Source organism: Coregonus lavaretus, assembly GCF_964263955.1.
Source record: "Coregonus lavaretus genome assembly, chromosome: 10".
In the NCBI taxonomy this organism is placed as follows: domain Eukaryota; kingdom Metazoa; phylum Chordata; class Actinopteri; order Salmoniformes; family Salmonidae; genus Coregonus; species Coregonus lavaretus.
The window spans coordinates 22,733,244-22,748,027 of NC_139997.1; the positions used below are offsets into that span (position 1 = coordinate 22,733,244).

Genomic DNA, 14,784 nt, shown 5'->3' on the forward strand with positions numbered 1-14,784 from the left:
AGTTCTTTCAAAGGGTCTCATTTGGCTCATGTGGCCTCATTAAAATAGCATCTTCATTGCCACATAGATTCTCTCTCTTTCTCACGCATTCCTTCTGTGGGCTTTGAGGACTGAACAAGCATACGCCATATAGCTCCATTCTATAGAAGTAGAATCTATATCTCTTTTGCTCCACTCCACACATGTTTTGTTGATCTCCTGGTGTGATGGTACAAACATTGCAACACGACGGACAACCACATTTTAGGAGAAGAGAATATGTTATGTCTGTAAAGTTATGTTGTTTTGAGTGTCATTTGAGAGGTAAAAACAAAAACAAAGGTAGGTATCCGATTTGTCACCGTAGCCTGTTATTTTTCCAAAAGCTGCCACTTGATTCTGATGCCTGTCTTTAGCCGTTTTCTTGGGGCTCCGTTTGACCTTTTTCACACTAAAGTGCCAACCAGAACAGTACTGTCCTAGCTTGGATGTTTTTCTTCCTCATTGTCCTATCCAGCACAGTTCCAGCAACTATGGTGGGTGTGTAACCAGGCAAGCCCAGTACATCATGGCTCGGCTTGGCATGGATCGGCTCAGTAGTAGTGTGAAAAGGGCAATAGGGTATAAAGCCCAACGTTTTAGGAACAGCAAACCAGTTTAATGCTATTTTGTATAATCTACCCTAGATGATGTGCAATGATAAATCAGACCACTAGGGGACACACAAGCGCTAATATGGTATAGCTAACCCATATCTGAAGTCCATGGATAAAATATGACCTCAGGTGAAGCTATAATCAGAGACCAGCTTCAGATACTGAAAGGGGTTAAATCCCTCTCTCGCTCTCTCTGTGTGTTAGAATTGGTGTAGGGTGAAATTGCCCGTAGACACTGAACTTGGGTCAGTTTTGCATTTACCCCACCAATGGTTAAAGTTAGGATTGGGGAAGGGGAAATTGATGCTAGATCTGTACCTACAGGAAACTTCACCCCGGAAGGTAAGTATTCAGCCCGGACTATGTTCTGTTCTGTCCCCTATCTCCTCTATGTTCACTGTGTCGATGACTATAGGTTAGCAGAGGTTCTGGCTGAAAAGCTGCCGTTGAAAAGTGGCTCACTGGCAAAGTATGGCTGGTACATGTGAGTTTCCATGGCAACGTGCCCCCGGGGGATTGTCTTCATATTTTTTTTGCCTGATGTTCGGCACCAGTGGCGAAACGCGCCGCATCATGTGTACAGGTGTACATTTACCGTATGGTGAATGTTGCGGTTACACATGGAGCTAACCCCTCCTCCTCTCTCCCTTTCCCATGATGCAGTATTAAAGGCACAACTACGGCAAGGATGATTTCGAGCTGTCGTGTGTTGATTTGTCTTCTCAGATGACAAAAATATCCGGAGGAGAATCCCCTCTTTTTCATTATTCCTCTTTTCTACCCTGACAACAATGTTGTTCTTTGATCTTTGTCGAGAATACTTTTTTGCCGCTGGCAGGAACTTGAGCTGTAAACAAATCCAATTGAAGTTTACCATGGTAAAAACATGCATGCTGTGAATGATGTTCCCTAGCTGGCTATTTTCATTTGGACCCAGGGGCCTCCCTCATGCTTCTTCACACCATCCCGGGCCCCTGGCTTTACTACCCATGCTTCTGTGGCAGGCACTAACTTTACTCTGCTCAGCAGTTTACCATGGTACACTAAAACAGTTTACTTATCAATGTTATCTTGGAGAGTTTTCAACTTTTCCCCACACTCTGAAATCACACTTCAAAAGAACAACAGACCAAACTGCTGACTGAGCCTAATTCATTTTTTGTCTGTTTTCTTCCCCTAGTTCTAATAACTGCGACCTTTGATGACTTTTGGATATGGCTTTTAATGGTTTACACACCGTGCCAAGCAGCAGCACTCTCTTGCATTGTATGATCCTATCAGTTTTGCCATATGCAGTACTCATCATCAACAACATTGCATACTTTCCAACCACTTGTCAATAAAGTGAAAGTGAAGGAGTTTGCATTGACTGACTATGGTTATGCACTTGAACGTTATCCTCCAAATCTCTCTTATCACCGTTGTCCATATTATAAGGCTTGAACATAGTCACAGCAAATGGAGAACAGAAGTACAAAAACATAAATGCTTAATTTATTGTTATCAATGTGGTATTTTTATCCAATACCACATTTTGCTTAGAGGCCAAGCTGTCATTATTGGTTTCTGTAAATGTTGACCCAAGCCAATTGCATTCCAGCTCACTATATATCACGTTAGAGTAATAGAACATACTTCAATGAAAGAACCTCCCAAAAGTGTTGCGCTAAAAGTAATGTATTAACCTCTTCTGACACTAAGAATACTAAGAGCACAGGTGCTAAGACATGCAACTAAGACATTGCTGATATGTTTTTGGTACCACTTTTTCGTATGTGTCTGTTCTACAGTTAAATCAATTACTAAACTAACTCCTACTACTAACTACTAAATTGTGCCAACAGTTACATGTACACACCATGCTGATTTTAACGTAACAGCTCTGTTCTTTTCATTTGCTCTCAATCAGTTAAATATACTATTTTGCTTATTCTCTATCCCACCAATATGAACAATTAACTGCCAATAGGTTTAGGGTTGAAAGTAAAAAAGAGGGTTTGGAAATGTCTCCCAAAAGTCATAGGAACAAAGGTGTGCATGGTGCTGCTACCAAAGGCAGACAGAGGGTAGGGATAGCCCTGTTCCCTCTGAAATGCATGACTTCCACAGTACTCAGTATTTCTTCCTATCATGTGTGGGTTTCTAATTGTACGCTGTATGACTGTGCCTAATAAATTGAGAAGTTATCAGACGTGCACCGGCCAAATCTCTTCTTGTGTCTCTCGCTCCTTCCCTGTCTTCTCGTTTCCCCTCTGTTTGTTTCTAGCTCTTGCTCTATATTTCTCTCCTCTCCTTTCTCTGTCTTGCGTACACCCTTTTGCTTTCTACTTCTGTTTCTCTGACTCAGCTTCTCTCCATCTTTCTCCTTCCTTTTCCTTTTCTTAGTCTCTTTCTCCTACCCCTGTTTCTCTGACTCTCTCTTTCTCCCCCTTTCTCTGTCTTTGTATATCTCTCCATCTTTCTCTCCCTACCCAGCCTTTTATTTTGGACTCTCTCACACCCTCTGTCACTCCCTGTTTCTCTTTATTTCTTTCCCTCCTCTTTCTTCTCTCTCTCTTTCTGTGTTTGGACATGTGGAAGCTCTGGAGCCTCATTGACAGCATTCCTCCTCCTCCCTCTTCTCCCCTCTTTCTCTTCCTTCTCTCCCGTCTCTGTTGTGTTTCCCACCGCAGGACTCCTCTTAGCCCCTTGCCCGGCATAGAGCCCTACTGCGAGGGGCAAGACGCCAGCAGCTACCAGCCCCCGCCCTCCAGCCCTCAGTGAGTGTGGCTACCTGCACCTTGTTCAGCCCGCCCCTCAGTCAGTGTGCTGCTGGCTGGCTTGGCCGCATGCTTCATGTGCTGGGCACGGTCACACAGCGGTTCGAGCAATCGGGGCCCTAAGCACCCTCGCGGTCCACTCACGGGAGATGCAAAATGATTGAAAAGTTACAGCTGTAAAAAGATACGCACTAAGCAACCTACCTGGGGTCATACTGTTTTATAGTCCCCGGAGATGTCATAGTCTTAGATGTCCAGCTGGGGGTGACGTGCGTACAGCATTGTCGGGTACAAAGTGCCCTTCTTTGAGAAACCTGTTTAGCTGAAATTAAATGCATTCAAATTGGGATGAAAGCCCTAGATCCCGATATATCTGAATTCTTCCCGAAATGGACCAAATAGCAATTTAAACTAGTATGGTTAATGGTGTCCCCTGAGGTGTGCACAAACGTAGTGTGATAGCAGTGCGGACTGACAAGGATTTTCAGATTCGCGATCTGACTGCTCCAAACTCTAATTGACATATAAGTCACGGTATGTGGTGTACCTACAGTCAATATAAATAGTTAAGTAATAAAAGTGCCTTATTCAACATTGCACAGGAGGCAATGTATTCCGTTTTCCACAGATGGTCAAAATTGCCCCCCATGCTGACCACCATGCTGGACATGTAAGATGAATCCACTCCAGTGTTGAGAATGATCAAAAATCCCATTTTGCCTCAAATTTGAGTCGACAGCCAACCTTGTCCCATTGAGGGTTTCCACTGGGCGTACACACCCAGAATCCTCCTCTCTCTCTTCCCATCTCGTGGGGTTCATTGGCAGCTGCTGCTGCTTCTTCTCACGCACCACCACCTAACTACCCTCCTGTGCCATGCACCGGGAATAGCCCATGCTCTGGCCCAACCTGTTTATAACCTAGCACAGGTGGACCAATGGCATTTTAAGTCTGGGATGTATTTGGAAGTCACGATATGGCAAGGCTATACAAAGGGAACAGGTCTGGTGTACAACAACTGGAAAGCAATTGATTTGGTTTATTGATAACATTGGAGAGACCATTGGAAAATGGAGTCTCTTTTGTTCTCCTGCTTCAAATGAGATCGATATTCAATAGAAGCTGACAGTTATGACAATGTGCTATTACTGCCCCATTATCTGTAACTTTCCAGTCAGAAGTGTTGTCCCTGCATTTGTTTGTACACCGTGGGGTGAGTTTTGGCAAATGTAACTTTCTTTCCATGTCAAAAGTACAAAATTACTCTGAGAGTTATTTGAAGTTTGGGCTATCCGGCTCCAAAACCACCCCTAGTAGTCTTTAGTTTTAACACATCATTCAAATAACTCTGTGGCAGTTACATTTGCCAAGACCCACCCAAACAGTTTTCAAACAAATGCAGGGACAGCACTTTTGACTGGGAATGAAAGTTACAGATTGTGGCTTTAAACATAGCAAATACACTACCGGTCAAAAGTTTTAGAACACCTACTCATTCAAGGGTTTTTTCTACATTGTACAATAGTGACGACATCAAAACTATGAAATAACACATATGGAATCATGTAGTAACCAAAAAAGTGTTAAACAAATCAAAATATATTTTATATTTGAGATTCTTCAAATAGCCACCCTTTGCCTTGATAACAGATTTGCACACTCTTGGCATTCTCTCAACCAGCTTCACCTGGCATGCTTTTCCAACAGTCTTGACGGAGTTCCCACATGTGCTGAGCACTTGTTGGCTGCTTTTCCTTCACTCTGCGGTCCGACTCATCCCAAACCATCTCAATTTGGTTGAGTTCGGGGGATTGTGGAGGCAAGGTCATCTGATGCAGCATTCCATCACTCTCCTTCTTGGTAATATAGCCCTTACACTGCCTGGAGGTGTGTTGGGTCATTGTCCTGTTGAAAAAACAAATGATAGTCCCACTAAGCCCAAACCAGATGGGATGGCGTATCGCTGCAGAATGCTGTGGTAGCCATGCTGGTTAAGTGTGCCTTGAATTCTAAATAAGTCACAGACAGTGTCACCAGCAAAGCACCCCCACACCATAACACCTCCTTCTCCATGCTTTACGGTGGGAAATACACATGCGGAGATCATCCGTTCACCCGCACCGCATCTCACAAAGACACGGCGGTTGGATCCAAAAATCTCAAATTTGGACTCCAGACCAAAGGACACATTTCCACCGGTCTAATGTCCATTGCTCGTGTTTCTTGGCCCAAGCAAGTCTCTTCTTCTTATTGGTGTCCTTTAGTAGTGGTTTCTTTGCAGCAATTCGACCATGAAGGCCTGATTCACACAAGTCTCCTCTGAACAGTTGATGTTGAGATGTGTCTGTTACTTGAACTCTGTGAAGCATTTATTTGGGCTGCAATTTCTGAGTCTGGTAACTCTAATGAACTTATCCTCTGCAGCAGAGGTAACTCTGGGTCTTCCATTCCTGTGGCGGTCCTAATGAGAGACAGTTTCACTTGAAGAAACGTTCAAAGTTCTTGAAATGTTCCATATTGACTGACCTTCATGTCTTAAAGTAATGATGGACTGTCGTTTCTCTTTGCTTATTTGCCATGATATGGACTTGTCTTTTACCCCCCCCCCCCCCCCCCCTTGTCACAACACCACTGATTGGCTCAAACACATTAAGAAGGAAAGAAATTCCACAAATTAACTTTTAAGAAGGCACACCTGTTAATTGAAATGCATTCCAGGTGACTACCTCATGAAGCTGGTTGAGATAATGCTAAGACTGTGCAAAGCTGTCATCAAGGCAAAGGGTGGCTATTTGAAGAATCTCAAATATAAAATATATTTTCATTTGTTTAACACTTTTTTGGTTACTACATGATTCCATATTTGTTATTTCATAGTTTTGATGTCTTCACTATTATTCTACAATGTAGAAAATAGTAAAAATAAAGAAAAACCCTTGAATGAGTAGGTGTTCTAAAACTTTTGACCGGTAGTGTATGTTGCCATAAAAATGTCATCATTCAGTACCGGTAACAATTTACTTAAAGCGTTATAATGCACCATAGGACTTGTCATAAGAATGTATGGCCCCGTTATTATCTACTCATAATTACTCATAATCATCCTTCCTAAATAACAGCCATTTTGAGTCACTTTTGAGAAATGTCCTAAATTCCCTACATAGCTAGACATATTATAAGCGTATTATAAGACATAAAGGTTAATTAATGCTTATAACAAGCGTGCATGCTTTCAGTAAAGTGTTACCAAAGTACAGAAATTATTATTTTTACAGCATCCATTTTAGACTTTTGGAAATGTTCATGTGGCTGTCAGCAGTACGTAGTCACACAATACATAGTGGTTATACACTGAGTGTACAAAACATTAAGAACACCTTCCTAATATTGAGTTGCATCCCTCCTTTTGCCCTCAGAACAGCCTCGATTCGTCGGGTCATTGACTCTACAAGGTGTCGAAAGTGTTCTACAGGGATGCTGGCCCATGTTGACTCCAATGCTTCCCACAGTTGTGTCAAGTTGGCTGGATGTCTTTTGGGTGGTGGACCATTCTTGATACACACGGGAAACTGTTGAGCGTGAAAAACCCAGCAACATTGCAGTTCTTGACACAAACCGGTGCACCTGGACCTGGCACCTACTACCATACCCCATTCAAAGACACTTAAATATTTTGTCTTGCCCATTCACCCTCTGAATGGCACACATACCCAATCCATGTCTCAATTGTCTCAAGGCCTAAAAATCCTTCTTTAACCTGTCTCCTCCCCTTCATCTACACTGATTGTAGTGGATTTAACAAGATACATCAATAACAGATCATATCCTTCACCTGGTCAGTCTATGTCATGGAAAGAGCAGGTGTTCATAATGTTTGGTACACTCAGTGTATGTCAGTTCTAACATAAATATTTAATCCCAGGTAATTTCGCTGTGGTCTCACCAGTTTATCTCATCTTCAGACAATCAAGTTTTTTCACTGTTCCTTTGTTGTCATTAATAATAACTATTTTTGAGGCAGAACGGACAACATACTGTCGAAATCTCCCTCAGGTTGGTATGTTACAAAAAGTCTTAGCTGAATGTACCTTGTGTCCTTCCAGATTGTTTGCAGCCAAGCAGCCCCTGAATCTCTTTGTGACGAACCCACCCCTGCACACCTGATTTTCTCCTGGCAGTTACCTTGAAACATCCTTGTAGCAAAGTTGCCCTATTTTCTATTCTTTGCTGTTTTACTCTCAGCTATTCTGTTAGATTTCTTGAAAAGTTGAGTATTTCATGTTAAGTTTAGTAGAGTATGTGTAATAGTAAGCATACAGAGATGGTGCTAAATGGTGCTTGTGGTACTGTATACAAGCTCATGGCACAGTACAGAACATACAGTAACATACTAGAAATATAATGTTTTATTTGTGAGCACCTGTAATTTTACAGCATTGTATTCAAACCAGAGAATCTATATGATCAAGAGAACCCTTATGAGGTTGTTACTTTTACATGCATGTATTGTCCTCATCTGCTTTACTGCTACAATTCATGCTATAACCAGTGTGAATACATCTTTGTCTCATAATAATATGAGCGGTGACAATCTTACCATGAAAAATGGCACATTCATCAAATGCCAAATACTGAATTCAAAAGTGATTTCTATAGAACAAACAAACAAGCTAGCTGTGACAAGTTATATCTAGACTGAACTATATGTACAGTGGGGGAAAAAAGTATTTAGTCAGCCACCAATTGTGCAAGTTCTCCCACTTAAAAAGATGAGAGAGGCCTGTAATTTTCATCATAGGTACACGTCAACTATGACAGACAAATTGAGAAAATAAAATCCAGAAAATCACATTGTAGGATTTTTTATGAATTTATTTGCAAATTATGGTGGAAAATAACTATTTGGTCACCTACAAACAAGCAAGATTTCTGGCTCTCACAGACCTGTAACTTCTTCTTTAAGAGGCTCCTCTGTCCTCCACTCGTTACCTGTATTAATGGCCCCACCCCGTGCGGTCAAAATGATCACAAGAACGGTGAGCAAAAATCCCAGAACCACACGGGGGGACCTAGTGAATGACCTGCAGAGAGCTGGGACCAAAGTAACAAAGCCTACCATCAGTAACACACTACGCCGCCAGGGACTCAAATCCTGCAGTGCCAGACGTGTCCCCCTGCTTAAGCCAGTACATGTCCAGGCCCGTCTGAAGTTTGCTAGAGTGTATTTGGATGATCCAGAAGAGGATTGGGAGAATGTCATATGGTCAGATGAAACCAAAATAGAACTTTTTGGTAAAAACTCAACTCGTCGTGTTTGGAGGACAAAGAATGCTGAGTTGCATCCAAAGAACACCATACCTACTGTGAAGCATGGGGGTGGAAACATCATGCTTTGGGGCTGTTTTTCTGCAAAGGGACCAGGACAACTGATCCGTGTAAAGGAAAGAATGAATGGGGCCATGTATCGTGAGATTTTGAGTGAAAACCTCCTTCCATTAGCAAGGGCATTGAAGATGAAACGTGGCTGTGTCTTTCAGCATGACAATGATCCCTAACACTCCGCCCGGGCAACGAAGGAGTGGCTTCGTAAGAAGCATTTCAAGGTCCTGGAGTGGCCTAGCCAGTCTCCAGATCTCAACCCCATAGAAAATCTTTGGAGGAAGTTGAAAGTCCGTGTTGCCCAGCGACAGCCCCAAAACATCACTGCTCTAGAGGAGATCTGCATGGAGGAATGGGCCAAAATACTAGCAACAGTGTGTGAAAACCTTGTGAAGACTTACAGAAAACGTTTGACCTGTGTCATTGCCAACAAAGGGTGTATAACAAAGTATTGAGAAACTTTTGTTATTGACCAAATACTTATTTTCCACCATAATTTGCAAATAAATTCATTAAAAATCCTACAATGTGATTTTTTTTCTCATTTTGTCTGTCATAGTTAACGTGTACCTATGATGAAAATTACAGGCCTCTCTCATCTTTTTAAGTGGGAGAACTTGCACAATTAGTGGCTGACTAAATACTTTTTTTCCCCACTGTATAGACAGCATTGATTCTAATAGCTATTTTCTATGTATTCAACTTGTTGATATAGTTTATATATTATGAACCACATTAGTAGTAGATATTGAATAGTTTGCTGGAAGTGTCTTGAATGTGGGTGTGCACTGTGTCCAGTGGAGGCAGATGTGTTTGCCTATGTCACACACTATACTTGAAGAGCCTGCACCACAGCAGACGGTGCCTTCTGCAGCTTTCCACACGTAGCAGAGAGCGAGAACGTCATTGTTTTTCAATACGGGTCATCGACTGTCAGTTGCCTTGGAAACTCAGCCCCTCCATTGCCACCGCAGCCATTACAAGCACAGCTAAGCCTTAGTGAGAGACTGAAAAGCCTCAGCCTTGCATTGTATTTTGGTATTCAGAATAAAGTATTATCAAAACGTCCTGATTTTGCTCTCTTGTTTTCTGGAAAATGCTTGTTATTCCTAATTTCTTGGTGTAACATAAATACTCTCGACTAAATGGGATTTCACATTTCTTCCAAATGAATAAAACCCATACAACTAATAACATACATGATTTCTACAATGATGACCTTAGAATTTACTGTATTCTAAGTGGATGTTCTGAAAAGTTTGCCTTAAATTCAAAGCAAAATTTGAAATTCAGATAACATGTAAATATAGCCACCACAAATAAATATAGTGAGAACGAGGCTCGAGAGTATGTGGTCCAGGGAAGTTTGAGTAATGACAAGACTTTTCCAGAGAAAAGGATGGAAAAAGGGACGGATGCCCACTGCTTAAGATGGTCACCTCCTGAGTTCTAAGGATGGCGGTGTCTGGGCAAGGGGAATGTGTGGGTGGGGTGAGGGCATGTTAGTCATTGCCTCTGGTTGGCTCTATCATAGGTTTATGAAAAGTCAATGGAAATGGCAGGTGATACTGAACACACACATTAAGCATTGTTATTCCAATGAAAGACACTTTATTAATGTGACTGACTTCACATCAATTACACTACCATGACTGAACAAAAAATACTGTTCAATGGAAATATATTACTCAATCACAAACTAACAGGCAGACATGATTCATAATCAGCACAGTCTCCTCATGAGCTGTTCAAGTGATGCAGTTAATGCATAGACAACATAGTCTGTTAACCCTGTACACCAAGGGGACTTTACTCAGTGGATCATCTGACTCCCTACGAAGACCATGCACCTATAACTCAATAGTGTCTGCATATCAAGTCATTTATAATGTTGCGTTGGAGAGCAGTCCAAAACTCTAAAGTTGCTGCTGCACATGGTCCCTCCATATCCATCCTCTTTTCATAACCAAATGATAAACATCCAATCCCTGCTTCGTCAGATCAAATCATTGGTGCATGGTAGCAGTGTCTGAAATCCCCAATTGAACTTCAGGCTCAAACTAAACTTGTAACTGCACATAATCTGACTTTTTAGTTCAGATAAAAAATTATGGCAAGATTTATTTTGTTACCTAAAGATCAAACATTCATAGTCCGAGCATGGCTCTTTGAAAAGCCTTTTTTTATGGATGAATGGGTTGTCATCTCTGACTGGAGACTTTATTTCATATATTTGATCGTGATTTTCAGCTAAATTTATGCCTGACAGTAAAAGCATCGACTGAGGTGCTTAGTTTGTGTTTGCCGAGTCAAGTTGAAGGAGGTAGGTGAACAGACATTGACTGGCCTTCTGTCTTTCCATTGTTTCTCAGGTCCTCCTCTGGTAAGGTGAGTCCGGAGAGTATGCATTCCATGGAACCACCATCGGAGTGTTCAGAGGACGGCCATGGCATGAGCATGAAGAAGATCCCTCAGAGTCCTGCGAAGAAGGAAGAACTCTCCCTGTACAAGAAAACCAAGCGAGCAATAACGAGCAAAAAGTACAGTGTCTCTAAGTATGAAGCGGAGGCAACCACGCCCATCGAGCTGATCAGCCGAGGCCCCGACGGACGATTCGTCATGGACCCCAGCGACATGGAGATGATGTCCGTCAAGCCCAGGCGAATCGAGGGCTTCCCCTTCGTCGAAGAGTCGGACCTCTATCCCGAATTTCGCCAGTCGGACGAGGAGAACGATGATCCCGGGCCCATGCCCCCCGTCATGGCAACCCTTCGACCTCACCAGATCTCCCCAATCTCTAGCCAGGAGTCTTACCTGCAGCCACCGGCCTACAGCCCCCGCTTCCAGAGGCCCATGGAAGGTATGACCATCATGGAGAGCAGTCGGCTCCAGGCCACGGGGCAGATTCGAGGCTCCCTGCACCACAGAGCCTTCCCCCATGGCCACGGTCACTTCTACGGCTACCTTAGCAGCCCTGGGGAACCCGAGCCCCCACCCCCTTTCTACATGCCTGACACCAGCCCTCTGAGCTCTGTCATGTCATCCCCCCCTTACCACCCCGAAGGGCCCTTTGGTCACCCCCACATCCCTGAGGAGATGGGGGAAGGAGATATTGAACACTATGGCGTCTCAAGCTTCCCCCTTCCTCTGACGCTCACCTCTTCCTCTCGCTCCCCGGAGATCTGGCACAGACCCGATTTCCCCTTTGCGAGTTTGGAAGGGCCCCACTTCATTTTTCCACCCCATCACCCTTTGCCTCTCCACCGGGAACCCTTCTTTCCTCCTCCCCATGTTCTTCCCCCTGGTGCTCTCCAGCCCTCCTCCCTCCAGGTGCCCTCATACCCTGGTGTCCTGCAGCTGGAGGCCCCAAAGAGCCGTCCAGGCAAGTCTCCCAGCACGGTCAAGCCTCGGGGCCTTCCATCCAAGCGTTTAGCTATGCAAGAGGCACAGAGTCTAGGGCAGCTAAGACACACAAGCCACGGTATGGGTGTGCCAGTTTTGCCTTACCTCGACCCAGCAACCCACATGGGTGGCCCTAGCACATTCAGTAGCCTGGACACCCGGTGGTTCGAGCCCACCCCCAGGCTCAGCCCCAGGCAGGCTCGTAGGATGGAGCCTAGCATCATGGTCCTCCAACCTTCCCGCCTCTCGCCCCTCACCCAGAGTCCCCTTAGTTCCCACGAGGGCTCCCCAGAGATTGTAGTGCGACCCCGTCCCCGTCCCAGCATCATCCAGCCCTCCATACCTCCAGAGATGTCTGAGATTACCCTGCTTCCCCCCTCTTCAGCCAGCTTCTCCCGGAGGTCCTCTCCCTCTTCCTCTCCCGCCCATGGCCAGGGTAGCAGGAGGTCAAGTCCCAGCTACCGCTCCCACATGGCCTTTGCCACCTCCGCAACAAGCTACCCGTCCCAGTCCCCATCACCCCCAATGGAAAGCAGCAACATGTTTGGGCAGATGCCATCCCAGAGGAGAACTGAGGAGGTCCTTCCATCTGAGCCCTCTCCACCCCAGTTGTCAGCTTCAGGGTAGGTGCACTAGGCCTTCAGGGAGGGATTTACTTATCTGCGCCAGTATACATTTATTTAAATTGTTAGGTTGCTTTGTGTTCTGAACACAGTGACATTGAGGACCCTTTTGGTTCTACTAAATGCACTTGTCAGGACAATTGGGGTTATTAGGGTAAAATTTGGGTTGGACTTTATATCAATGTAAATCTTTTAGAGTAAAAGATCGATTGCTTCTTGTTTTTAGACTTGAGATGTGATTTCATCAAGGGATCGAGTTTTTGAGGACAAAATGAGCAGGGACTCTTACATTATTTCTTGCAATGTCATTTTGCTGTATAGATTTATTTGATGGGCTTGGGAGTTCTGCCGTTCTCAAATCGATTATCGCTGCTTTTCATGTCAGAAATCAACTTTCAAACATCCATCCTTGGAATCTGTGAAGCACTGTACCAAACTTGTCTTTTGACAAATCACGATTTGCGCATTTTCCTCTAAATTCTGACTTGGTGGAACAACTACTTTGTGACCTGACAAGATAAATGTTTTGCTTCAGACCTTTCAGGGCTATAGTAAGTCTTTGGAGAAAATGCCATTATTATCTAAACCATTTCAAATGCATTGTGCAGTTTGTTCGATATAAGCTCCTAAAAGCCTGGAAGAAGAAGGACATGCTTTACACTGCTTTCACCCAACAGGAGGAATCCCATATGTGCATCCCAATTGACTCTCAGACAAAACAAACACCATTGCTGTGTCTAACTCTTAGGCCTTTTAGGATTCCTTATTTATAATGCAGAGGGTGCTTTTAGGAGAGTCCATCTCAGCAGGCACAGGGGGGCCCATCATCATCCTTAGTAACCTGACTGCATGAACCACCTCTTCCCTGAACCTTTCACCCCAACCCCACCCCTCCATTGCCCCCAGGACACCCCCAGGTCTGACTGCCAGGGGAGGCTTGTTGGGCGAAGTGTGTTGCAGGGATCTGTCCGCTTTCATGTGTTGCAATGTCTCCATCATTATTGATTAGGGGCAGTTGGTCGTTCTTGATGGCTCCTGGAGTCTTACCTGCTTTGTTTTTTATTGATCTCAGCTATCTGGGCAGCGTTGTTGTGACCAGGTCCTCTACACCGCAATAGGTAAGGGTTGGATCCATGTCTGAAAGGGGGGGGGGCAGCAGGTGGGGCTTTGAATCACCTCGTCCTTTAAAGGGGAATACGAGTCATTGGGTCTTGCTTTGTTCAGTTTGTTACTCCAGTCAAGTTCATTTCCGTTTTTTATTTTCCTTTTTTTCAAAGTAGCTATGCATTTTGAGTTCTGCAGTCTTCAATAATGTATGCATTCTGACATAAGTATGCATATGTCACCTTTTATGGTAATTGATTTGGAGGTTAGACACGTATCACTGACACAACTTCATGCTTGAGAGATGTATGCTAACAACACTTGTAATTTTTTGATGAGGATTGTTTTTATTAACTACCATGACAGCTGACACGTACACAAAAAAAAGCTGAAAGAAAGTCCTTGCACAAGCAAGGCCCAGACAAAATCTTTGTCTATTCTGTTGACTATAGAAGCATTATGATGTACTGTATAATGGTGTTACCTTGGCAGCTTAGCTGCACTTATCCTTATTTTTGTGTTCCTTCTTTTGTATCTTCAATAAGAATGAGCAGTAGATATGAGAGGGAAACAATATTTATCTGACAAAGATGATCACAATTGTAACAGCCCTTTTCTAAGCCTACCCAATTGTATAGTATAGGTTGTCCAGGCTGTACACTCTTAGAAAAAAGGGTTTCAAAAGGGTTCTTCAACTGTCCCCAAAGGAGAACCCTTTTTGGCTCCAGGTAGAACCCTTTTTGGTTTCAGATAGAACCATTTTGGGTTCCATGTATGGAAAGGGTTCTTCATGGAACCCAAAAGGGTTCTACCTGGAACCAAAAGAGTTCTACCTGGAACCAAAAAGGGTTCTTCAAAGGGTTATCCTATGGGGACAGCTAA

At 43.7% G+C, this 14,784-nt stretch overlaps 1 protein-coding gene across 1 annotated transcript in view; it reads left to right on the top strand.

Annotated features, from left to right (window-relative positions):
• The window catches only part of LOC311135932 (protein turtle homolog B-like), a gene marked incomplete at both ends in the record, with an annotated part of 216,471 nt that overhangs the window by 199,036 nt on the left and 2,651 nt on the right, over window positions 1–14,784 (top strand). The window contains 2 exons of the mRNA XM_084169964.1: window positions 3,308–3,394; window positions 11,146–12,798. Of these exons, the coding sequence (XP_084026090.1) occupies window positions 3,308–3,394; window positions 11,146–12,798 (1,740 nt within the window). The remainder of the gene's footprint in view (window positions 1–3,307; window positions 3,395–11,145; window positions 12,799–14,784) is intronic.